The 26,861-nt window shown below is 40.4% G+C and overlaps 1 protein-coding gene across 1 annotated transcript; it reads left to right on the top strand.

Annotated features, from left to right (window-relative positions):
* Positions 1-21,419: 21,419 nt before the first annotated feature.
* LOC6602702 (troponin C) lies at positions 21,420-23,856 on the top strand. Its single transcript, XM_026985734.1, has 5 exons — positions 21,420-21,564; positions 21,792-21,825; positions 21,883-22,281; positions 22,354-22,374; positions 23,657-23,856. Exons 1-5 carry the CDS (start codon positions 21,562-21,564, stop codon positions 23,659-23,661), a joined length of 462 nt encoding a protein of 153 aa, XP_026841535.1. The 5' UTR covers positions 21,420-21,561; the 3' UTR covers positions 23,662-23,856.
* The last annotated feature ends 3,005 nt before the right edge of the window (positions 23,857-26,861 follow it).

Below are 26,861 nucleotides of genomic sequence, written 5' to 3'. Positions count from 1 at the left end.
CTTACTCTAGTAGACTGCTATTTGTAAACCTCCCATCCTTAGTTAACGGTAGAAAAATGCTTGGTGTGATTTGTGTGCACAACTTGATCAGCGGTGACATAGACAGCCCTGATCTTTAACTGAACTTTTGAACCCTGAACTTCACGATTCCTATTAGACTCACTAGAAACTTGATATCGTTGGTCCTTCCACTTTGGAGATCGAATTATTTCTTCCATGAATCGTATAAAGGTCTTATGCTCGGAGCATAATTCCCTCTACCATATTATATCCACCACTAATTCTCTTCCTCTCATTAAGTTACACTTAATGATAATAAGTTTAATAATAATAATCCTCACACACCTTTCTAGTTATTAGTAACTGTAGTGGTATTTGTATTTTGAAGTCATGCTTAGTTTCTTAGTAAGTGTAGTGCTAATTTTCGTCGAATATTAGTCCTACAACTATCTTTCCTGTATGAACGCGTTTAGTTCGGCTACGCATCGCGCATCATGCGGCAGTGCCCATCGGTCGATTGGGGGGGAGGAGGGCTGCGTTTTTCCTGGGATACGTGCGTAACAGCCTTCTGCTGGTGTCACACGGGCCACTTGACGGTGCAGTAATTGCATCGCCTCTTGTAAGATACAGTCATTGCATGTCAACGTCCATATAAAATAGTTATTTAAATATGTTAAATGTTTATTGTGTGCTAGTGGTCGGAGCTGCACTAACTCTATCAGTGCGGCCGAGCTGCATCATCAGCCACAAGCTCAGATCAAAGCTAATCAGAGCGCAAGCTTTAGCGGGGAGAGAGCTAATGGAGACATACTACAAAACATGCAAAGTAGTAAAAACAAACAATGATTCTCGATGGCATTTAATCTAGGAAAATTCTGCGCTGTTCTGCTCCGAACACCTGTAAAAGTTTAACGGGTATAAAAAGTAATATAAAGTAAAAGTAATATGCCTTCGTTAAAAAAATGTTTATTAAAGTCTCGTCAAAGCAAAAAATATTTCCTGGGCTTAAAAGTAAGTTATCGATTTAAGAGTTTAAAATCCTTGTACGTATATATTCTCATTTATACTAATATGTATGTTTAAATTTAAAAACAAAATGGAGAGATAAGTAACAAAATAGACTCGGCGAGGCGCTGGCCCTAATACAAATTCAAATAAAGAATGAACCTGAGGCAGCAGAATGCGGAATTAGTTTTCCAATACCGTCCACGATGCAGTTGGAGCACTTCGACTCAATTATAGCTCCGGAGCACACCGATTTCTATATGAGTGTTAGCTTCTTTCATATATAAAAACGAGGGGGAACGTTGTGAGTTGCTGCGGACACCGCAACTCTACGGTTATACCCGATACTAAGTCAGTATGGCTCTCCTCCGGCAGACGCCGCTAATATTTAACGACACGACAAAGAGTGCGTGCGAGAGAGACAGAAAATCAGTCTGAGCGTGACGTCGGGCGCTGCGTAGCCACTGCAAATTGATTTGTTCCTTTTGGCTAAAAAAATGGTCTGATCTGATCCAGCTTTAGCAATCTAATAGATATGGTCATTATCTATGATTCTGCGTTTTTAGTTTTCTCAAATCTGCAATATTGTGGATGCAACAGATTTTCGTCCTTTGTGGGGGCGGATGGGGGCGGGGCAAAGTTTTGAAATATTTTTGGAGCAGTGACATATCACAGAAGTCTGGATCCAAAACATCGTTGCTCTAGCTCTTATAGTCTTTGAGCATTAGGCGCTGAAGGGGACGGACAGACGGACAGACGGACGGACGGACAGACAGACAGGGCTCAATCGACTCGGCTATTGATGCTGATCAAGAATATATATACTTTATAGGGTCGGAAACGATTCCTTCTGGACGTTACACACATCCACTTTTACCACAAATCTAATATACCCCAATACTCATTTTGAGTATCGGGTATAAAAAACCCACTCTACAAAAAACGTTGCACGTTGTGGTAGAATACGAAAGACAACTGCAAAGGCAGACACTTTTATTTTGCGGCAATTTAAGCAGGATGTCTTGACCAATGAATTGAAGGAAACAGGAAATGTTGTTATCAGTGAACGGACAATTCATAGACGTCTGTAGGAAGCTGGTTATGGAACATTTATTGCCAGAGCTATACCACAAATAACTCAGCGCAATAAGTTAAAGCGCCTTGAGTTTGCCAAAAAATTGATCAGCAAAACATTTTCATTCTGCCAAAATGTTTTATGGACCGATGAAAGTGAAAAAAAATGGCACTCATATGGAGTGCCATGGAGGTGGGACCGTAATGTTTTGTGGGTGCGTCGCCTACAATGGCTTGGGAAGCTTAGTTCCTGTTAATGGTAGCATGACCAAACACAAATATTTCGAAGTGCTACAAAAACACGCTTTCCCCTGTGAAGATAATTTGATTGGGTAGTCTGAAAAACTAGAAGAGTTTTTATACCCGATACTCAAAATGAGTATTGGGGTATATTAGATTTGTGGTAAAAGTGGATGTGTGTAACGTCCAGAAGGAATCGTTTCCGACCCTATAAAGTATATATATTCTTGATCAGCATCAATAGCCGAGTCGATTGAGCCCTGTCTGTCTGTCCGTCCGTCCGTCCGTCCGTCTGTCCGTCTGTCCGTCTGTCCGTCCCCTTCAGCGCCTAATGCTCAAAGACTATAAGAGCTAGAGCAACGATGTTTTGGATCCAGACTTCTGTGATATGTCACTGCTCCAAAAATATTTCAAAACTTTGCCCCGCCCACTTCCGCCCCCACAAAGGGCGAAAATCTGTGGCATCCACAATTTCGACGATACGAGAAAACTAAAAACGCAGAGTCGTAGAAGATGACTATATCTTCTAGAGTGCAAAATCTGAACCAGATCGTATAATTATTATAGCCAGAATCAAGAAAACAATTTCATTCTTTCTCGCTCTGTCTCTCTCTAACACACAGGTTTCATGGTCGGTTTTGCCAATTTCAAAATATGAGTTCAAGGATCTCAGAACCCATAAGAGCCAGAGCAACCAAATTTGGTATCCACACTCCTGTGATATCGGACCTTGACCGTTTCCTGTCCAAATTTCGCCACACCCCCTTCCGCCCCCGCAAAGGACGAAAATCTGGGGCAACCACAAATCTCAGAGACTATTAAGGCTAGAGTAACCAAATTTGGTGCACACACTCCTTTAAGATGTCACTATAAAACGTATATCTCAGAATTTCGCCCCACCCCCATCCGCCCCCACAAAGGACGAAAATCTGTTGCATCCACAATATTGCAGATTTGAGAAAACGAAAAACGCAGAATCATAGATAATGACCATATCTATTAGATTGCTGAATCTGGATCAGATCAGACCATTTAGCCAAAAGGAACAAATCAATTTGCAGTGGCTACGCAGCGCCCGACGTCACGCTCAGACTGATTTTCTGTCTCTCTCGCACGCACTCTTTGTCGTGTCGTTAAATATTAGCGGCGTCTGCCGGAGGAGAGCCATACTGACTTAGTATCGGGTATAACCTTAGAGTTGCGGTGTCCGCAGCAACTCACAACGTTCCCCCTCGTTCTAATTGAAATTACCGAAAACTTTGGGTGGCTTCGGCGGGGCGAAAATTGATACGCTCGATCTCCTTCAATGTTAGCAACTATATTTTCTTCACAATTAAAAATCTCATACTCTAGCTAACCTACGGAGGCAACGCGGGGCGAATCCGCCAAGAGCGAGAGAGTGAGCATTTATTGCGCTCCCGCTTTGCACTAGCCTAACTTACACTAGACTTCATAATTACGACCAAATAACAATAATCGCCTCATAGACGGAAGGTCGCACAGAGTCCTTTAAATTACAGCAAGACAACACCCTGTGGTATAAAGCTAAAGGTGTAACCTTATTCGTGAAGGACATTGGGGTTAATACTTTGGACTGGCCGCCGCACAGCCCAGACATAAACATTATCGAGAATCTCTGGTCGTATATAAAAAGGAGCCGGACTCCAAATTTGACAAGGAACTATCAGGATACAATCTCAGAGGAGAAATCACTTTTTAGAGAAATTCCATTGTCTTATATCCACAGCTTAGTGGTGTCAGTTCCGAGACGTCTGCAAAAAGCCATACGCAAGGGTATACATAACTAATATAAAATGCTTGTTTGTAGGGGGGCGGATATAAGAATAAAAAACGAAGACAGATAATTCCAAATAAAGGTGTTCCAGTATATCGTTCAACTATTTCGTTTGTTTTAAGTATAAGTTGGTGGGTACACGACTCAGCTGCTTGTAGCGGGGGTGGAATCGTAACTAAAAACCTAACTTAAACGTTATGCTGCGCTGAGCGCCGTGTGGTCCCGAGCGCTCGAGAGCGAGCTGCGACCGGAGCGCACGGAGTTGGCACAGTGCGCGTAAATCATTTGCAGCTGCCCTTAACAATGGTCAAGAGCAAAAAAACAAAGCTCAGGGCAGCACAAATGAAAATTAAATTAAATAAACAAATGAATGCACTGAATTTTCTTGAAATTTATAAATTATACATTCGTATTGCGTTTGCCGCCCCCCACTCCTCGTCGGACGCTTTGTGTTTCTCGTGTTCGTTTTGTGTTTGTGATTTTGCGACGGCCGTTTGTTCGTTGTTGTTGCTGTATTGATTTGCGTAATTGTTTGTGCTACTTGATCATTATTAGTTTCGACTTAAAGTCATCGCTCAAGCATTTTCCTCGATTAATCTCACCTTTCTCATATTTATTTTCCTCATCTTTTCATAATGAGTATTTGTTGTGCTAAACGCTGCCGCTCAGCTGCCACACGGCAAACATTCACCTTCTGCTGGTTGTGTGATAACGTGGCATACACTGTTTGCGCCGACTTTGGGCAAATTGGAGGACGCGTAGTCGACCTCATAAAGACTCGGTCCCAACTGGACCTGTTGGGACTGCAGAGCGATTGAGAACGACATGCTGGTTTTTATGAGACAGACTCATACTGCATTCGCTGCTCTCAACTCCGGATTCAAAATGCTACAGGATAAGTTTCTTGCGATGGAGACTCATTTCAAAAATCTAAAAATTTTTACTGAGTCACTAAAGCGAAAGAAGGTTACCAATTATTTGCCAAACTCTAATCCGGCCGTTTCTCTTCCAGTCACGGTATCACCTGCACCCCAATCTCGATCACCGTGGTGACGCCATGGACATTTGTTATAATGGTTACATTGCACCGACTACGACGGTAGCCTCATCTGCAGTCTCTCCTGCAGTCGAACCTGACGCCACTCCCGCGCCCGTGTCTGACCAGGATGTCGGCCCGAATGTCATTGAGGAAGCCGTCGCAAGCGCTTCCGTGGTCCAACTTGAAGACGCTAACGCTGCCGTCCGGAGGGATGATGAGGCTCCCAAAACCTCAAGTCCCATAACTACTGGTTTCCCAACTAACACCTCTACGTCCACTGCTCCCGTCTCAACAAATAATTCTGTGACCCCTCTATCTGTTCTTACTGCGGTTGCTCCATCAAAACCTATTTTCGTCTCTCGACTCATGGCATCGGCTACGGAGGTTATGGTCCGAAACTTTATATTGTCTAAACTCAACATAGATAGTTCTGCGGGTCTCGTAGTTACCAAATTTAACTTCAAGGTCAAGCAAAACATCTGCTCTTTTAAAATTCTCGTCCCTGATAAGCATGTTAATAGTTTGCTCGACCCCTCTTTCTGGCCGGTGCATACGATTTGTCACCTCTTTACAAATCGTTCCACCAGCCCGGATCATCGAGTAGGTATTCTTCCAAATCCATCTGCTACATCTTCTGTAGCAAAAAACTTGCCTCCCCTAGTACGTTAAAGATTGCCTATCAGAACGTTCGTGGCTTGGGCAGCAAGCTCAACAAGTTACATACTGAGAGTGCAACTTTTGAGGCCGACATTATCGCTTTCTCCGAATCTTGGCTTCATCCCTCAATCTCTGATTCTGAAATCCTTTTAGACAAATTTAACATTTATAGATCGGATCGTCCATCTCGTGGTGGTGGTGTCCTGATTGCTGTCCGTTCTGACACAACATCCAAACTTTTTTCTGTCGAAGCTCGATAAATCTATTTATATCGTGCTCTTACATCCCACCGTCCTCTGAATTTTCAACCTACATGCTTCACGCAGCCCTTTTTCAAACTGTTTCGTCCCAACTTAATGAGTCCGATTTTCTTATCGGCCTCGGAGATTTCAATCTTCCAAATATTTCCTGGTCTCCATCCAAAGACTCCAACCAGATGTTCCCACGATTTCGTTGATTCTCTGTCCGACTCATCATTGGGTCAGAAAAACGGCATATGCAATAGCATTGGTAGGATTTTAGACCTTGTCTTTACTACCGACTCTACGAACACTTTAGTACACAGAGGTTCCCCTCTATCTTTTCCCGAACACCTTTACCATCCTACCCTCGTACCCTCCTGGTCCCACCAAATCCTGCATTAAGCCTTCAGCTATATTTTGCTTTAAGAGGGCTGATTTTATTTCTTTGAATAGCGCACTTTCTCTGATAAATTGGTTATTCCTCGACGACTTTCGTGACGCTTTCTATAGCACTGTTTTTTTCCATTTTTCCTACCTTTGTTCCATTAGTTTCCCCTCTCAGAAATATTTCTGGCCCTATTTGGTTCACTCCGTGGCTAGTAAGCCTAAGGAATATAAAATCTCGGTTATATAAGAGGTTTAAACTGTCTGGCTCGCAGTCAGATTTCTCTAAGTATTCATTTGAAAAATCTAAATTTTCCATTTGTAATACCCTATGCTATAATAGTTATTTGGCAAAATATAAGCTCAACTTTAAACGAGATCCTAAACAATTCTTTAAGTTTGTTAACTCTAAACGTAATTCTTCACAATATTCCTCTTCATTACACTTTAAGGGTACTTACGCAGATAACAATTCCGATATCGCTAACCTATTTGCTTCATTTTTTCAACTTTGCTACTCTGCTCCTTCTAATAACATGCCCTCTATTCTCGCATCACCCCACGACTATCCTGCCGCGCACACATATCCTATCCCTTTTATTAGTTCAAGTTGTATCCACCCCCCCTTTATTGATTATGATGGCCTTCTAACTAATTTGAAATCATGTAAATTTTCTTTCTCCACTGGTCCAGATTTGGTTCCCAGTGCCGTGCCCAAACTCTGTGCGGATTCTCTTTGCGTGCCCCTCTTGAAACTGTTCAACCTCTCTCTCGAGCTTGATGATTTTCCCACCGTCTGGAAAGAATCCTACATAATTCCTATTCATGAAAAGGGGTCTAAATCAGACGTCTCAAACTACCGTTGTATCTCAAGTTATTCTGCCATCCTAAACTCTTCGAAAAAATTATTACTTCTCAGCTCCACCACTTTTGTAGTTCCCTGTTATCAGAATCACAGCACGGATTTGTAAAACGTCGCTCCGTTTCGTCTAACCTCCTTGAATTTTCCTCCTTCGTAACTGCCGGATTTGCAAAGCAATGTCAAACAGACGTAGTTTATACTGATGTTAGTAAAGCTTTCGATTCAGGTAATCACAATCTCCTACACAAACTATCTCTACTATGATTTCCGACTAAACTTCTTCACTGGACTAATGCGTACCTTTGCAATCGTTCTCAGCGTGTCTACTTCCAATCTTCTCTTTCTTAACCAGTTTTTGTCTCTTAGGGTGTGCCGCAAGGTAGCCATCTCGGGCCCTTATTATTTAACCTCTTTATCAACGATCTTCCCCAAGTTTTAACGAATTCACGAGTCCTAATGTATGCTGACGATGTCAAGCTATGTTTTTCCTACAGCGATCCGGTGTCCCCGTTATTTCTTCAATCAGATCTCGACGCTCTCAACAATTGGTGTACTATTAACGCTCTTCCTCTTAACATTTCCAAATGTAACGTCATGATCTTCCATCGCAACAAGCCTTACCTTTTTGACTTTACAATTAATAACATTTCCTTGGAACGCCTGTACAAAGTTAATGACTTAGGCATTATCTTCGTTCCGAACTTATGTTCTTATGTTGTTAATTCTCATATATCCGCTATTTCGAATAAAGCCAAAGGAGTCCTTGGCTTTATTAAAAGATGGTCGAAGGAATTTTCTGACCCCGTTCCCACTAAACTACTCTACGTATCTCTTGTACGGCCTATCTTGGAATATGGTTCCTGTATCTGGTCTCTTACCAAAAATATCAAGATATGCTTGAGTCCGTTCAAAAACAATTCCTTATCTTTGCCCTGCGCGAACTTAATTGGGACCCCTCTCGTCATCTTCCTTCTTATGAGAGTCGGCTGCGCCTCATTAACTTACACTCTCTTGAAAGCCGTAGAACTTGTCATGGAATTCTCTTTCTCCATAAACTTCTCCTAGGCGAGGTTGAATCTTCGGCCCTCATTAGCCTTATCAGAATTGCTGTCCCATCCCGCCCGACTAGGCATTACTTTCCTCTCCGTCTTCCTCTCTGTCCTTCAAACTACTCTGACCATGAATGTTTCCGTAGCCTTTGCCGCGATTACAATAAATTTTTTCATCTTTTTTCCTTTGATACTTGCGCTTCCAAAGTAAAATCTTCTTTAATGAATAATTTAAGTTAACTTTTTTCGGCCTTGTATTGTGTTTGTAGGGGGGCGGACGAAGCTCAAGTCTCCAATGACGATATGGATGATGAAGTGAAACCTCCTGTAGCCGTCGCAAGAAAAGAAAATGCCTTTGTGCTTTGTGGTAAATGTGTAGTATTTATTTCGGGGGTCGCGCGGTAGATCGTGCGTTTGAAACGGGGGTTGAAACGTCACTGCTTAACTCTATGCCACAGTGCGCGGAAACTGTCTGCTGCTGGCCTGAACATATTGTGTTACAGTACTTTCCAGTAGCAGATAATTTTATGATTTGTACATTCCTATTTTTACACAGTTTAACTGTCCATAGTTGAACTCTAAACATTAAACATTAAACATATATTATGTTTTTCTAAAATTATCGCTTATAAAAGGCATAAAAAAACGAGGGGGAACGTTGTGAGTTGCTGCGGACACCGCAACTCTAAGGTTATACCCGATACTAAGTCAGTATGGCTCTCCTCCGGCAGACGCCGCTAATATTTAACGACACGACAAAGAGTGCGTGCGAGAGAGACAGAAAATCAGTCTGAGCGTGACGTCGGGCGCTGCGTAGCCACTGCAAATTGATTTGTTCCTTTTGGCTAAATGGTCTGATCTGATCCAGATTCAGCAATCTAATAGATATGGTCATTATCTATGATTCTGCGTTTTTCGTTTTCTCAAATCTGCAATATTGTGGATGCAACAGATTTTCGTCCTTTGTGGGGGCGGATGGGGGTGGGGCGAAATTCTGAGATATACGTTTTATAGTGACATCTTAAAGGAGTGTGTGCACCAAATTTGGTTACTCTAGCCTTAATAGTCTCTGAGATTTGTGGTTGCCCCAGATTTTCGTCCTTTGCGGGGGCGGAAGGGGGTGTGGCGAAATTTGGACAGGAAACGGTCAAGGTCCGATATCACAGGAGTGTGGATACCAAATTTGGTTGCTCTGGCTTTTATAGGTTCTGAGATCCTTGAACTCATATTTTGCAATTGGCAAAACCGACCATGAAACCTGTGTGTTAGAGTGAGACAGAGCGAGAAAGAGTGAAATTGTTTTCGTGATTCTGGCTGTAATAATTATACGATCTGGTTCAGATTTTGCACTCTAGAAGATATAGTCATCTTCTACGATTCTGCGTTTCTAGTTTTCTCGTATCGTCGAAATTGTGGATGCCACAGATTTTCGCCCTTTGTGGGGGCGGAAGTGGGCGGGGCAAAGTTTTGAAATATTTTTGGAGCAGTGACATATCACAGAAGTCTGGATCCAAAACATCGTTGCTCTAGCTCTTATAGTCTTTGAGCATTAGGCGCTGAAGGGGACGGACAGACGGACAGACGGACAGACGGACGGACGGACGGACGGACAGACAGACAGGGCTCAATCGACTCGGCTATTGATGCTGATCAAGAATATATATACTTTATAGGGTCGGAAACGATTCCTTCTGGACGCTACACACATCCACTTTTACCACAAATCTAATATACCCCAATACTCATTTTGAGTATCGGGTATAAAAACTCCGTTCTCTTTCGTAGTGATCAGACGCGTTTTTGTTTTGTGCTCCGCATTGTCTCCTTTTGTTTTGAATAAACAGCCGGTGTTTTCTTAAATAAACTTTAATTAACTTCCTAACCAGCCAACAATCTGGAAACCTATTCTATTCCGCGAGTGCATGCCTTTTGATTTGTGTTAAAACATTATTTAACTTTTTATTTTTCGGCGTCGGCTTGTGTTTGTGTTGTTGCAGTGAGTGAGTATTGCATTGCAGTCCGCTCTCGTCTGGTAGCTTTGGTTGTTTTATCACTCTCTCGCTATCACCTCAACTTCAATAACTGTTCTTTCTCTCTCGCTCTTTAAACTTTCTGAGCAATGTGCTCTCTGTTTAGTAGCTCTCGCTATAACCGCTCTCCACTCTGCACATTGTCTGTCTGTCTGGCACATTGGTCTGATACCAATTTGTTTTGGAAATTTTAATTTTTTTTTTTCGTAAATTTTTTTTTGAGCAAATACGTATATAAAATGGAATACGCTGTGGTCTGCGCCAAAAAAACCTGTAAGAAGCAGATCACTCACGATCAGCCGAATGTCCCCTGCTGGCTCTGCGACAGCGTAGTCCACGCAAAATGCGCTGGATTTTCTGGCCTCGTGAGTGATGCTATAGCCAAACGTAATGGCTTGCATTACAGTTGCGTGGCATGCCGTGCGGTGGAGAAGGACATGGTATCTTTCATGAGGCAGACGCGGAGTGGCTTTAAGGAGCTGACCGTTGGTTTCAAAAACCAATACGATCGGCTCCTAGCCATGGAGGCTCAGTTTAGCGGTTTAAAACTCCTGAATGAGTCTCCGAGGCGCAAAAAGGTCACTCCGCGGGACCTGCAAGTGCCAACCGTCACGCAGCCGTGCGCCGCCGAAAAACTGACTCCGACCACTCCAAGTGTGCAGCAGTTGATCTCGTTTGCCACTCCAAAGGCAACGACAGCTGCTGGCGATGCAGATTCGGTAGCCGAATCCATCGCCTCGGAGAATGTGCAGCCAAGTACGTCTGCAGCGTCCGTGTCCGTGGTGTCCGCAAGTTCGCTAGTTGTCCCGTCTATAGACGTTCCGGACCTCCGGATATTGCCACCACAGGTACTAGGCCTGTGGTGACTAAACCACTGGTGGGAGTCCCACCAAAACGACAAGTTTTTGTTTCACGGCTGGCCCCTGACCTCACATCTAATGATGTAATTGCTTTTATTCAAAGCAAAATAAAAGCCGTGGGTTTAAAGGTGGAGAAATTTAACTTATCTTATGCCAGGGAGAGAGCCTCGTTTAAGATAAGCATCTCCCCAACTCAATTTGACACCATTTGCTCCGCCAAATTTTGGCCGGAGCATTTGGTGGTGAAGGAGTTTAAGGCTAAGAAGAAGAATAGGCCCCCCATATCCCTTCCAAATCTTTCCAGTGTGCCACCCTCAACCTCAACTTCCTCTTCCTCAACTTCCCGTCTTGCTTCAACCTTTCCAAAAAACTAACTTCTCTTTTAGTAACCTATCAGAATGTAAGAGGCTTGCGTAGTAAGCTCAGCATTCTTTTCCGGGATAGTGTTGCATTTGCTTCCCACGTTATTGTGTTTACTGAAACCTGGTTAAAGCCGGACATTCTTAGTTCCGAGGTTTTGGCAGGTCGGTACACAACTTTTAGAAAGGACCGTTCGTCTCGACGTGCAGGAGGGGTTCTAATTGCAGTGGACTCTTACTTCACGTCAGAACACTTCACAGTCCAAGTTCAAAAGGAACTGGAATTCCTGTGTGTAAAACTGATTCTTCCCGCTTTCGCTATATTCATTACTTGCTCGTATATCCCACCTTCTTCGGATATTTCAATTTATGAGCAGCACTTGTCCGCTTTAACCGCTGTTTCTTCCTCGCTAACTGATAAAGATCGTATGATAGTTCTTGGTGACTTCAACTTGCCAGGAACTGTTTGATCTTCGGTAAACGAGTCTAGTATCCTAGTGCCCATGTCACGACATGACTTTGTTGACGGCTTGCTTGACCTGTCCCTGTCTCAAGTCAATCATGTGAAAAATTCCTTGGGTCGATTGCTTGATCTATGATTTGTATCGGATCCGACCATAGTGTTGTTAACCCGAGCCCTTCCGCTCACTATACCTGAAGACGCCTACCACCCTACTTTCGAGGTGTCGCTAGATATAGGACTGAACGTGTCCGCTGCTTTCATAAAGCCGAGTTTGCGAAGCTTAATAACCTAATTAGGGATTTTGATTGGTCCGCTGTGTACTTGTGCACTGATGTCACAAAAGGCACAAACATTTTTTACAATGCTCTTGGCACATTTTTTGATTCTTGTGTCCCGCTTTCTTGTCCGATTAGATCTGGAAAACCCCCTTGGTTTACCAAGTCCAGTCTAAAAAACTTAAAATCAAGACTATATAAAAAATTTCAAGAAGTGGGTTCTCCTACTTCTCACTCTCGTTATGTAATAGCTCGGTCAAACTTTTCAGTTCTTAATGCTCAATGCTATAAGAACTACCTATCTCGTTGCAGGATAAGTTTTTCTCAGGACCCTAAACAGTTTTACTGCTTCGTAAACAGTAAGCGTAGAACGGCCGCACACCCATCCTCGCTATCATTTTGTAATACGTCGGCAAATAATGATCAGGCAATTGCCGATCTTTTTGCCCAGTTTTTCCAAACCACCTATTCTGAGGAACGCTACTCTGGTCAACCGTACCCATACGGATTACCGAGGTCGAACGGCATTTTCAGTCCCTTGTTAAATGAATATTCCCTACTTCATGATCTTCGACTAGTTAAGCCGGTGTTTTCACCGGGTCCAGACGGGGTTCCAGGTTGTGTACTCAGGTACTGCGCCGAGGCTCTGTGTGTTGCTTAAACTATTCACCCTGTCCATTGATTCCTCTTGCTTCCCCCCAATCTGGAAGGAATCGTTTATAATTCCTCTCCATAAAAAAGGTAGCAAGTCTGATGCAAAAAATTATAGAGGTATAGCAAAGTTATCCGCTATTCCCAAATTGTTTGAGAAGGTTTTAACTCCGCACTTGCAACATCTCTGCAAGTCACTTATATCTCCAACTCAGCATGGATTTATAAGGCGGCGATCAACCACCACGAACTTGTTAGAGTTTACCTCTTTCATTATTAAAGGCTTTAAAGGTAACTTACAGACGGATGTTATTTACACCGACTTTAGTAAATCATTCGACTCTGTAAACCATTCCCTTTTAGCACATAAACTTGACCTTTTAGGGTTTCCGCCCAACCTCCTGAGATGGATTTCTAGCTATCTTTGTTCTAGGTCTCAAAGAGTCCTCTTCAAAAACTCCCTCTCTTTACCAGTAAAGGTTTCTTCGGGAGTACCACAGGGCAGCCATCTAGGACCCTTATTCTTCACACTCTTTATTAATGATTTGCCTTCAGTATTAACATACTCTCGAGTACTAATGTATGCGGATGATGTTAAACTCTGTGTCCAGTACAAGGACATTTCATTTCATTCTTGCTTGCAATCCGATCTCAATAGCTTTCAGTCATGGTGTTGTGCAAACTTGTTACACCTTAATGCCTCGAAATGCAAAGTTATGACATTTCATCGTTCTAGCCCTTTGTTGGCTCCCTACACCCTATTTGGGGGTTCTCTTGAGAGAATTACCCTGGTGGATGATCTGAGTGTTATGTTAGACCCCAAGTTAAAGTTTTCCGAACACATTTCTACCATGGTAAATAAGGCCATGGGCGTGCTTGGGTTTATAAAGAGGTGGTCAAAGGAATTTGACGACCCCTATATAACAAAGACTCTCTATACCTCGCTTGTTCGTCCGATCTTAGAATACGGCTCCTGTGTATGGTGCCCTCAGTACAAAGTACACCAGGACCGTATAGAATCAGTACAGAAAAACTTTTTACTCTTTGCTCTGCGGGGCCTTAACTGGGATGCGGGTGTAAGACTCCCATCTTACTCTAGTAGACTATTATTAGTAAACCTCCCATCCTTAGTTAACCGTAGAAAAAAGCTTGGTGTGATATTTATGCACAACTTGATCAGGGGTGACATAGACAGCCCTGATCTGTTGAGCCGCATAAACTTCACGATTCCTATTAGACTGACTAAAAATTGTATACCGTTGTTCCTTCCACTTTGTAGATCGAATTATTCCTTGCATGAACTGTTTAGGGTCTTATGCTCGGATTATAATTCCATCTACCATATTATATCCAACACTAATTCACTTCCTCTTATTAAATTATTAATCCTTACACACCTTTCTAGTAATTAGTAATTGTAGTGGTATTTGTATTTTGTATTTTGATTGCATGCTTAGTTTCTTAGTAAGTTTAGTGCAAATTTTCCTCGAATGTTAGTCTAATATCTATCTTTCTTGCATGTTCGCGTTTGGTTCGGCTACGCACCGCGCGTCATGCGGCAGCGCCCCTCGGTCGGTTGGGCGGGAGGGGGCTGCGTTTTACCTGGGATCCGCGCGTAACAGCCTTCTGCTGGTGTCACACGGGCCACTTGACGGTGAAGTAACTGCATCGCCTCTTGAAAGATGCAGTCATTGCATGTCAACGTCCAAGAAAAGAACGATGAAATGTCATCACTTTGCCTTTCGAGGCATTCAGGTGTAAGAAGTTTGCTCAACACCATGACTGAAAGTTATTGAGATCGGATTGCATACCAGAATGAAATGCATACCAGAATGAAATGCATACCAGAATGAAATGCATACCAGAATGTCCTTATACTGGACACAGAGCTTAAAAACCTCGGCATACATAAGTACTCGAGAGTATGTTAATAGCGAAGGCAAGAGTTAAAGAGTGTGAAGAGTTAGGGGCCTATATGGCTGGCCTGTGATACTCCTGAAGAAACCTTTACTGGTGAGGAGAGGGAGTTTTTGCAGAGGATTCTTTGACACCTGGAGCAAAGATAGCTAGAAATCCATTTAACATATTTAAATAACTATTTCGTGCTCTATAACAAGCAAGGTTGTATAATTGATATCTTCCTTTAAACAACAACAACGCGCAAATTAATTTAAAATGCATGTACTTACGCGGTATCGGCTGTTCCTTCGGCACAGGAGGTTTTGTAAAAAATAAGGGTAATTAGATCAATAATAATATTGTTACGTTTCTACAATTCGTATTTTGGATTGAAGAGCGGAGACAGAGAGTTAATTTTTACTTTAACAAACAGACTTTATTTCCAAAATAATTTCAAACAACTCCGAGCCAATACTGACTATTTCGAATATACTTAATCCGACATGACAACAATAGTCAGCATACATAATCTGTATTCGTGACAATATATATTAAACATATAAATTATTAGTTAGTTCCCTTTTAGCCTTTATTTTCTACACTGAAAATGTAAATTAAATAACGCTCATGCTCAATATGTATTGTATTTGTGTTATACCCGACACTCAAAAAGAGTAAGAGCTAGAGCAACGACATTTTGTTTCCAGACTTCTGTGATAAGTCACTGTTACAAGCTTATTTCAAAACTTCGCCCGCCCCCTTCCGACCCCACAAAAAAACGAAACTCAGTGGCATCCGCGAATTTGAAGATACGAGCAAACCAAAAACGCAGAATCGTAGAGAACGACCAATCGGACCAGATTGCAATGGTCGCCCTACACGATCTGACTGATTTTCTGTCTCTCTCGCACACACTCTTTGTCGTTCAATGTTAGCGCCGAACGGGGAGTAAGTATATAAGTATCGCGTATAAATGTAGAGTTGTTGCTCTCATAAAGTTTCCACTCAGTTTTTTTAATCTTCCAAAGATATATTTAGTTCCGGCGATTAAAATATACCCGATTCGTAATTAAATTGCTTAAATGTAAGTAAACGAGGGGGAACGTTGTGAGTTGCTGCTGCGACCGGAACTCTACATTTATACCCGATACATAGTCAGTATGGCTACATTAACGACAAAGATTGCGTGCGAGAGAGACAAAAAATCAGTCAGATTTGTTACTTTTGGCTATAATAATAATCCTATCTGATTCGGATTCGGAAAGGTTCGGCAATCAGGTAGATATGGCCATTCTCTAGGATTGTGCGTATTTAATTTTCTTCTATCTTCAAAATTGTGGTTGCCACAGATTTTCGTCCTTTGATTTTCGGTCTCTACGATTCTACGTTTTTGATTTTCTCGTCTATTTAAAATTGTGGGATCCACAGATTTTCGTCCTTTATGCGGGTGGAAGTGGGCGGAGCGAAATTTTTAAATACAATTGTAACAGTGACATATCACAGAAGTCGGGATACAAAACTTCGTTGCTCTAGATCTTATAGTCTTTGAGCACTAGGCGCTGAAAGGGACGGACAGACGGACGGACGGACGGAAGCGATTCCTTCTGGACGTTACACACATCCACTTTTACCACAAATCTAATATACCCCAATACTCATTTTGAGTATCGGGTATATAAGGAAAACTCATCATTTTCTATATTAGTGTTTCGCTGTCTCTATATGTAAAGTACAGCAATAGAAAGACGTATTACTGCTATTCACGGATTTTAGCCTTAAGAGCTAGAATCGCAATATACAATAATAATTTCAGTTCGGAAGCTTTAACAATGCTCTTGGCTTCCGCGAAAAGTCCTAGTTATACGACTTCGCATTGATATTAGTATATCGGGTAAATCGTGCAATTGTTTTGGTTTAATATTTTACTTTTTACTTTATTAAATTCATATAATAAAAATTCATTCCAAATATTTACGAGTAACACCCACCTCATAGAGTGCATGCAATCTAAGAGAACTTATGCTATCTTTAGAACGCAAAGCTTTTCAAAAGCGGACTAACCGTTTAAGAATCACTACTATGGGATTTTGCATACTTTCAAATTATTTATAAGAGCCGCCTAGTATTTGCACTATTTTCATCGTCAGGAAATCTATTAAAAGGCCTAAAGTCCAAATTTTATTAATTTAAAAGTGTTTTGTACCGTTGTATCCGAACAACGGATTGTTTGGCAAAAGGAGGAGACTGCTACACTCGATCATTACCGACTGCTGACCGTGACGTATGGTTTAGCGTCTTCCCCGTTCTTGGCTGTTCGAGTTCTCATGTAGATCGCGCAAGATGTTGCCGAATTGTATCCGAAGGCTGCTGCTGTACTTGTGCGAGACGCGTACGTGGATGATATTCCTACTGGTTGCGATAATACCGACGATCTCATTGCACTCAAAGATGAATTCATTTTGCTATTGAGCCAAGCTGAATTTATACTTCAAAAATGGAGTTCAAACGTTTGGTCACTACTCAATTCGCTACCAAAGGACATTTGTGAGTATCCGCTTGAAGCTCTAGAGGGAGATAGCCAACCCAATATGTCAAGGTTCTTGGAATACGCTGGGACCCGGCAGTAGACGAGCTTTCCTTCAAGTTGATCATTCCTGACGCCACAAGTGCTCTGACAAAACGGATTGTCTGTAATCGTTTTTATCGTCATTGGAGCTTCAATATGCCCGCCCTAGGGTAATCAAATATGTCCAGATGGAGTTCTTCCAAGTGGAGTACAAAGAGCTGAGCACTGGACACGTAATTTCTCAAAAATCCAAGTTGATTCGCTACACTCAATTTGTTGACGCAAGACGTAGGAGGACGCATTGGCAATTCGATGGCAACCTATGATGTAAAACATACTTCTTCCAAAGGAATTACCAGTCGCTGTTTTACTAGCTAAACACCAGCACGGCAAATCGCTACACGATGGAGTCGAATTTATTCTTCACACGTTGAGACAGAACTATTGGATCCTTTGAGCCCGTAACATAGTCCGCAAAATAATATTCAACTGCAAGATTTGTTTCCTCCAGCGCAAAGCTCCAGCCCACCCGCTGCTTTCTACAGGCTGGATTGGATTACGCTGGACCAGTTAGCATCAAGACATCAGCAGGTCGGACACCAAATTTGGTAAAGCTTGGTTCGCCATCTTTGTTTGTCTGTCCACCAAAGCAATTCATATCGAGCTCGTCAGTGATTTGACGACTACTACATTTAACGCCGCTTTCGAACGGTTCTGGTCCCGACCTGGTCCTATATCCGATTTGTACTCAGACAATGGGACAACATTCCATGCAGCCAGAAGGGAACTAACGGAAATGCAACGGATAGCAGTATTTCAAAGTTAGGAAGAGGAAATTGCTCATTTTCGGACGAGTCATGAAATCAACTTGCACTTCATTCCGCCGTCCGCCCAGCGATCACAAGGATTCTGGAAACGTTGGAGTCTTGAATACCTTGCTTCCTTGCAAACTCGCACGAAATGGCAGCTGGAGTTCAACAACATAACCGTGGACACTCTTGTGGTACTGAAGAAGCCGAATTAACCGCCTAGCAAGTGGCTGCTTGAGCGAATCACCGAAGTTCATCCTGGCCAAGACGAGAGGGTTCGAGTGGTCACCGTAAAAACAGCCCGAGGAGTTTACCAGAGACCTATTACCAAACTTGCTGTGCTTCCCTTGTTCTTATCAGTCGTTCAGGGAAGCTGGTATGTTGATAAATTAGCCGCGTAGTTTTATGCTTGTATATGCTTATATTTGTATTGCACCGCTTAAGTAACTATTTTTACGCGCATAGCTGTGTTGTTATTGCTTGTGTCCAAAACATAGCTCTAACGTTCTCACACGTATAGCCAAAGCTCGAAGCAGCACACACATGCATCGATACCGTTTTGCATTGGACCGTCGCATCGCATGATCTTTCAATTCCCTTTGTTCGACTTCTTTTGTGGAGTGGAAGTTAGTACGACAATATAATTATAGCCAATCGCCTGCATTTCGCTGTACCGCCGCAAATCAACCCCCGCTATTCACATATAACTAACCGCCGATATTATATAACCATTAAATATATTAAATAAAACCTAGTAAAATTTGTACAGTCCACTTATTCATAACCAATTTACACGTAATAAGCAACATTACGATGCTGAGCAACATACGCCGCAGCATAGCTCGAGAAATAAACTAAAATAGTCGCAATATCGAATTAATACGAAACGGTCGCGTTTTTTTGTTCTCGTCTTCGCCGTCACAGCTCTGGTTCAACCTGCGTACCCCCAGTGCCCGAAGCCTGATTAAAGGCATTTCACATAAAAATTACCGCAAAATTCTACAATGAATGTAGGTGTTCGTCGGAGAAAGCGCTTTCGGCGACGGAACCAGAAGTTGCCAAAGGTATGAGTGGGTTTTAATATTAATTTAATGTAAAACAAAGAGGGAAAAAAACGGCAGTTAATGCTCGCGCATTGAATTTAAAGAGTCAAAACGAACGGAGAGGAAGACGAGAGAGAGAGCGCAAGTCACTCAAATTGGAGTGTGTTAAAAAAACAACAAAAAGTTGGTTTTAAAAACGAAGTTCGGTTGGAGAGCATTTGACAGATAGAAGGGGCAGAGTGGTTTTTCTATAATTATATTTTAAGACACACTTATTTTTTATGTTTATACACTTATTTAGTTATTTCGTCTTTCAATTGGTAAATTTATTCTGTATAGTCCATTTTTTTCCATTTTCTTAAGCCATGGTATATGTAGGTTATTGATTGATTCAGTGTGATATCACAGAAGTCTGGATTCAAAATTTCCTTGCTCATGCTCTTGTAGACTCTGAAAACTATGCTCTGAAAAAAGAACTTAGCCACCATTAAAATTTCCCGATCGATCTGGCCATCCCCATGAAAAAAATTCTCTCCAGAACTATAGACTCAACATTTTGCAATGCTCAGATTCAACAGTTCAGTGTAAGGAGGCTGTTTAAATAGTTCACAAGCTGTAAAATTACATGTAAATAAATACATTTAAATTTAGTGCTCCAAAAGTTAATTGTATAAACGGTTATGATACGGTCGGAATATTGCCTGGAAGTAAATTTACATTGTTCAAATTTGTATTCATAGATGTACGTTTTTTGACCCGATAATTTATAGAAGTTTTTGTTCACGATGATCTACGATTCAATCTAGCCCAGCAGAGGGACATTTGTAAAAAAAAAATATCGCTTAAAATAATCAATTTATCATTTGAATGCCTAATATTTCCCAGACGGTAAGCATTACCTACAAAAGTTGTATAGCTTGATAGCTTCATTCATTAGCTTTTCAGGATTTCAAAATTCTTCAAAACCTGGTTTAGAATACTCAAGTTACATATAGTTAAAGGAAAACACAGTCTTAGCTCGGAAAAGTAAGCATTAAGTAACAACAATTTTTTAACACAAATAATAAACCCTATCCCAAAACAACCATAATTAATTTTACAAATTGTAGTCTCCAATCTATCAAGCAATCAAGCTAAAAATCAAATATACAGACAGGAAGCTCACCTGGAAGACACATCTTATAATTAAAACAAGTAACGTCCACTGGCTTAAAATCGGTCGTACACATCAAACATAAAACTCGTATAAAATTAAATACTAGAACAAAAGGAAAACCATTAAGGGAAGTTCGCCTCCCATTCAAATCCATGTGAAAGATCGCTTGTCTATGTATGTTTGCGGCCACAGCCGACTGCAATGAAACGATGAGGCAGCCCAGCAACTAATTTAATAACTAATTCAAAAATAAACTAGAAAAAGATTTGATTACTTTTAGTCCCTTATTTAAAAGCGTAGATGCCATAAATAAATAAAATATCTAAAATATCTAAAATGTCGGTTTGATGGCAGGAATAAATTTTACATTTTGTTGACTATGGTAACGACTAAGTGCGTCAGATTCTCATTGAACCCCGTCACTTTACATAACCTAACAAATGTAATTGATGCAGTTTTTATCAAAATAAGAGTTATATTTCCCAAAACAGACACAAAAAAAAAATTCAAAAAGCAATTTTTTGTTAATAAACCTTTTTTGGTTGTTAAGGTAATCCCACAGATCCTAGAAACAACTTTAGAAATATCAGACATCAAACCAGAACGTAAATAATTAAGCTTATTCAAAATGTTTTCTCTGTGTTCAAAAATTTCAAGCATCATCGCTTTCACCAAATTTCAACATTTAATTAATCGATGCAAACAAGTTTTAATTTCCATATATTCTGAGTGGGAACTACCACTGTCGCCCTCTCACACCATGCGGTTAATGCTCTTAGTCTCTCAGCATCGATGCGACGTCGGTATTTTATTTGTTGTTCAGTTTTTGTGATCAGATCAATGCTTTGGTTGTTGTTATTTGGCATAGTGCTGACATTTACCTTTGCCGATTTCCCTTTCACAAATAGAAAACACATCGAATTGCTTGCACGTTTGTGGTTAATCCATCGGATCAAGCGGCTAAAAATTGCTTTTTTATTATTTGTTTTATTTAGGTGTCAATAGTTTATTAAACTCGGAAAATATCTACGGTTTCCTCTTTTTTGAGAAACTTGGCTTGGTTCAAATTTTTTCATTAATTTATTCGTAAAGATCTGAATACAATGGTGAGTTTTATCATATATCACATAAATGACAATAGATATAAAAATAACATATGTACATACACTCGAGACCTATATAAATCATTTTATTCGGTTATATTTGGCTAATTTCAAGCAAAATTATTGTGACGCAAGTTCCTATTTCGAGCAGAAAAAATATTTTACAATTTGCGGATCACATACATATGCAATGGGTGCGTAATGAATTCATATTTTTGTACGTTTTACAGGCTGATGGAGAGTATGACAAAGAGCAATTGAGAAGTATGTGTACTTGTTTTAATCCTTCACTTATTGACTAATGTCTGTATCGTTTTGCAGTTCTTCGAAATGCCTTTAAGGCGTTTGATCACGATGGTGCAGGGTCGATTGACCATGCAGATGTATCTAGCATTCTTGAAATTCTAGGTCAGAAGCTGGAGCCGCCAGCAGTTAAAGCGCTCATTAAAGAAGTAGATAAGGGAACATCTGGTAAATTGGATTTTGGCCAATTTTGCAAGCTGGCGGCTCGTTTCATTGAAGTAGAGGAGGACTTGGGTGCACTGCAAAATGAATTAAAAGAAGCATTTCGTGTTTACGATAAGGAAGGAAAAGGTTATCTAACGGTTGCCACACTGCGCGGTATTCTACACGAATTAGATGATAAGATATCTAATCAAGACCTAGATTTGATAATCGAAGAAATTGATGCTGATGGTTCAGGCACCGTTGATTTTGATGGTAAGAGGAGAAATCATTAATAATTGACTGAAATCAAAAAATTTTCAATTATTTTAAACAACAATTTTTCAGAATTTATGCAAGTTATGACAGGTAATATTTGATTTGGTAACTAATTTGTTATAGTCTTGTAGTTCTTCTTTGGAATCTGACTTAATGCAAATTTCCATGAAAACCTTCAGGTTTTTTCAGTATTTTAAAATATTCATGTCTATAGATAACTTTTAACAATCGTATAAATATGTCAGTATGTAAATCTATTAAATCGGCAACGCATAATAGATAAGTGCATTATTAAACCAAAACTGCCTTTTTATGCCGTCAGATTGATAAGCATTTCCATCTTTCCGACTATTAAAGAACATGTGTAGAAATCTCGGATTCTATAAGATCTGAAACCTTCGTCTGCAGACTCCGGCTTTCACTTACTTTTCCGTTTTTCGTTTTTAGCAAAAACGTTTTGTTTTCGTTTTAAAGCTTTGTAAAAATACAGCGTGATAAAATTGCGTCAATTTTTGTATTATTTATTATAAAGCAAAACGACGGCAGAAAGTGAGAGATTTAAGAAAATCAAGATATCTTAGATGTTGAATTCTGACGTACTGTGAGTAATCATTCATTATGAAAATTAAACTTCTAATGGTCAAAAAATGAATTTGTTGCACCTACATCTTGAATTAAAAGTGGCAGCTGTCCTTACCCCGCTGTTCTGTTACGCGTATGTTACGAGCACAGTCTTTGCTGTTACGCGTACATTTGTGCTGTTATGCGCAAAAATTTATCTCTTGCCAACGTTCCGATTGCGAGGTGCGATCGAGGTGCGCCTGCTTTTAGCACGAAGCCGAAACCCTGACCAATTATTACCGAGCCAAATTTGAGATTGCCATTGTCATTGTAATGGTGTAAAATGCATCAATAAAGCATCTTTTTTTCGTATGCAATTAAGATTCTTTGTGTTGTTTGTTTTCATTTTGGCGAAGAAAATTTTGTGAAAATGGTTTATTCAGACTACTATAGGGAACCGAAATTAAAGCGAATCGAGAGAAAACCGTCCCACAACAAAATGTGAAGATGTCTATCCTAAAAATCTTAGAATCAAAACAATTTCATTTTGCAAACAATTAATAGACATACTGTATATTTTTTAACGTACAATCGTATCAAACATTAGACTGACGTCTTCATTATTTTTGCAATGATAGGTAATTTTTATCAGATAGGATTTTATACACACCAAGAATGTGTGAAATTATTCTGACGGCACAATTAGGTTGACATGGTTTAGAATATCTTCCCTAGTTTAGATTGCGATTTACGACAATATAAAATTATACATTTTAATGGAAATATCTTTATACACTACTGTATTTTGTAGGTTAATCATCAGCAAGGTCTCCTTATTATGGATGACGCAGGTGGAGGGGACATCGCGGCATATAATATGTAAATGCATACAAATGTTCAACAAACTTCCTTGTATCTTCCTGTACATGATATCGTGTGTGTAATGCTAAAACTGAATGTAAGAATGAAATCTAAGTTCAAATAAACTTTAAAGTAATTGCATTATATGAACATCAACATTTATTGTTATACAGGCCACTTGCAAGTCTTTCTGCAAGTGTGAATTTTATTCTTAAAAATGTATGTAACAGGTTAAACGAAAAATTACCACAAAAAGTCTGAATAAAAGTAAAAATCGGCAGTTCTGCCTATCTGACTGGGTGTAGAAGATAACGAGGGGAAACTTTGTAAGTCGTTCCTACGGCTGCGACTCCATATTTATACATTTTTCTTTTGCGCTCCGCTTCTTTTCCTTTTATTTTGCAATTACAGCCGGTGTTTTTCAAAATAAATCTTTAGTAAAATCCATATTTAACCTATATTTAACAGATCACCCAGGATAAGCCGAATGTCCCCTGCTGGCTCTGCGACAGCGTAGGGCACGCAAAATGCGCTGGATTTTCTGGCCTCGTGAGTGATGCTAGAGCCAAACGTAAAGGGTTGCCGGGTGGTGGACCAATAAAAACCAATACGATCAGCTCCTTGCCATGGGGGCTCAGTTTAGCGGTTTGAAATTGCTGAATGAGTCTCCGATGCGTAGTAGGGTCACTCCGAGCTCACTAGCTGTCCCGTCTATTCCAATCCCACCAGTGAATAGACGTTCCGGACCTCCGGATATTGCCACCACAGCAATATATCTTTTCCGGGATAGTGTTACATTTGCAACAGACATTCTTAGTTTCGAGGTTTTGGCAGGTCAGTACACAACTTTTAGAAAGACCGTTCGTCTCGACGTGCAGGAGGTGTTCTGATTGCAGTGGACTCTAATTGAACACATTGGAACACTTCACTGTCCAGGTTCAACAAGAACTGGAATTCCTGTGTTTAAAACTGATTCTTCCCGCTTTCCCTATATTTATGCTCGTATATTCCACCTTCTTCGGATATCTCTTCTTGTTCGATTAGATCTTGAAAACCCCCTTGGTTTACCAAAGAGTCATCCAGTCTAAAAAACTTAAATCGAGACCTAATACGAAATTTCAAGAAGTTGGTCTTCTACTTCTCACTCTCGCTACGTCATAGCTCGGCCAAATTTTCAGTTCTTAATGCCCAATGTTATAAGAACTTATAAGAACCTATCCCGATGCAGGATAAGTTTTCAACTTGGCCCAAAACAGTAAGCGTAAAACGTCCACACACCCATCCTCGCAATCTTTTTGTAATACGTCGCCAAATAATTATCTGGCAATTGCCCATCTTTTTGCCCAATTTTTCCAAACCACCTATTCTGCGGAAAGCTACTCTGGTCATCCGGTTTACCAATGTCGAACGGCATTTTCAGTCCCTTCTTAAATGAATGTTCTCTACTTAATGATCTTCGAATAATTAAGTTAAGCTGGTTTTTTCATAGGGTCCAGACGGTGCTCCAGGTTGTGCACTCAAGTACTTCTCCAAGGCACTGTGTGGACCCTTGCTTAAACTATTCACCCTGTCCATTGCCTCCCTTTTCTTCCTATTTCTTGCTTTCCCCCGATTTCGAAGGAATCGCTTATAATTCCTCTCCATAAAAAAGGTAGCAAGTCTGAGGTAGCAAAGTTATCCGCTTTCCTAAAATGTTTGAGAAGGTTTTAACTCCGCACTTGCAACATCTCTGCAAGTCACTTACATCTCCAACTCAGCATGGATATATAAGGCGGCGATCAACCACCACGAACTTGTTAGAGTTTACCTCTTTCATTTTACTAAAGGCTTTCAAGGTAACTTACAGACGGATGTTATTTACACCGGCTTTAGTAAAGCATTCCACTCTGTAAACCATTCCCTTCTAGCACATAAACTTGACTTTTTAAGGTATCCGCTCAACCTCCTGAGATGGATCCTAATTATAAAAAAATACAGATGCTCTCTGTGGAGATAATGTTTTTTATCCCCAATCGGCCGACTAATTATTCGAATTAAATAAAACTCGGCGCAGTAATAAAATTGCGATATGTTCTTTAATGCGTGTCATCCAAATTGCAAGTGTGGCTTGCCTGCCCTTTACATTGCCGCTCCGATCGCTAAGCGCAGCTTCGCTCGGCCGACGTCGGTAGGCAGACGCAAAGCGGAGATAGCGAAGAGCGAGCTGGCGGAGAGCGTTTAGCAGGACAAGCAAGCGCAAAGCTTTAACAAACAAATGAGTGACATAGATATAAGTAACAAACAAAATAAGCGGCTGAGGGCCAAGAATTAGGTGCTATTTGGCAAGCAGCTAATCGGCTGGGTTCTGCTCCGAACAATCTCAAAGTTATTTATTTTATTTATTTATATATATATACATATATATTCATAACGCGACAGTATTTCTACTTTATGTTAATGCGCTAGTCACATGGAGTTCACATAGTTGGGTGCTTTTATTCTAACATTTTTAGTATGACTAATATTTTTGTTATTTTGGCTAATATTTGTATTATTAATACTATATATTTATTTTTATTTTTTTTATTATTATTATTATTTTTATTTTATTTTATTTTAATTATTTTATTTTTTATTTTTTTTAAGGGTTTATCAAGTGTTTTTTTTAATTTCTTCCTAAATTGCGTTTCTCTATTAATATTTTTAATATTGAAAGGTAACTCATTCCGTAAACGAATACGGAATTTGTTAAAAGTTGTTTTCCTGAACTGGTACAAATACCTTAGTGTTCGGTATTATATTAATATGTATATACGGTCACACCTCCAATGCCATAGAATAAAAGAGAAGCTTGAAGTGAACGCGCGCATATGAATTTCTGAGTGTCAATACACTACATAATTGGCGACGAGTACACAATAAAAGTATTAATGTACATAGAAGTGCATATAAAATATGAACAACTACATGACGAACAATGTACCAACATCAAATGGCAACAATTGCTGAGTTTTGGCCACATCAAGAAACATTCTGCATTTGAAAAGAAAAATTCGACGAGTGCGAATTGAATGTGAAAAAGGAAAACAGAAAAAGGCAGTTTTGTTCAAGACGATCGGTAGAGCGGCTTACACCGTACTACATAGTTTGTGCAATCCGGGATGACCTGTATCAAA

This window comes from Drosophila persimilis, unplaced genomic scaffold (genome assembly GCF_003286085.1).
Source record: "Drosophila persimilis strain 14011-0111.01,24,50 unplaced genomic scaffold, DperRS2 tig00000002-arrow-pilon, whole genome shotgun sequence".
In the NCBI taxonomy this organism is placed as follows: Eukaryota; Metazoa; Arthropoda; class Insecta; order Diptera; family Drosophilidae; genus Drosophila; species Drosophila persimilis.
This window is presented reverse-complemented; position numbering and strand designations above follow the sequence as displayed.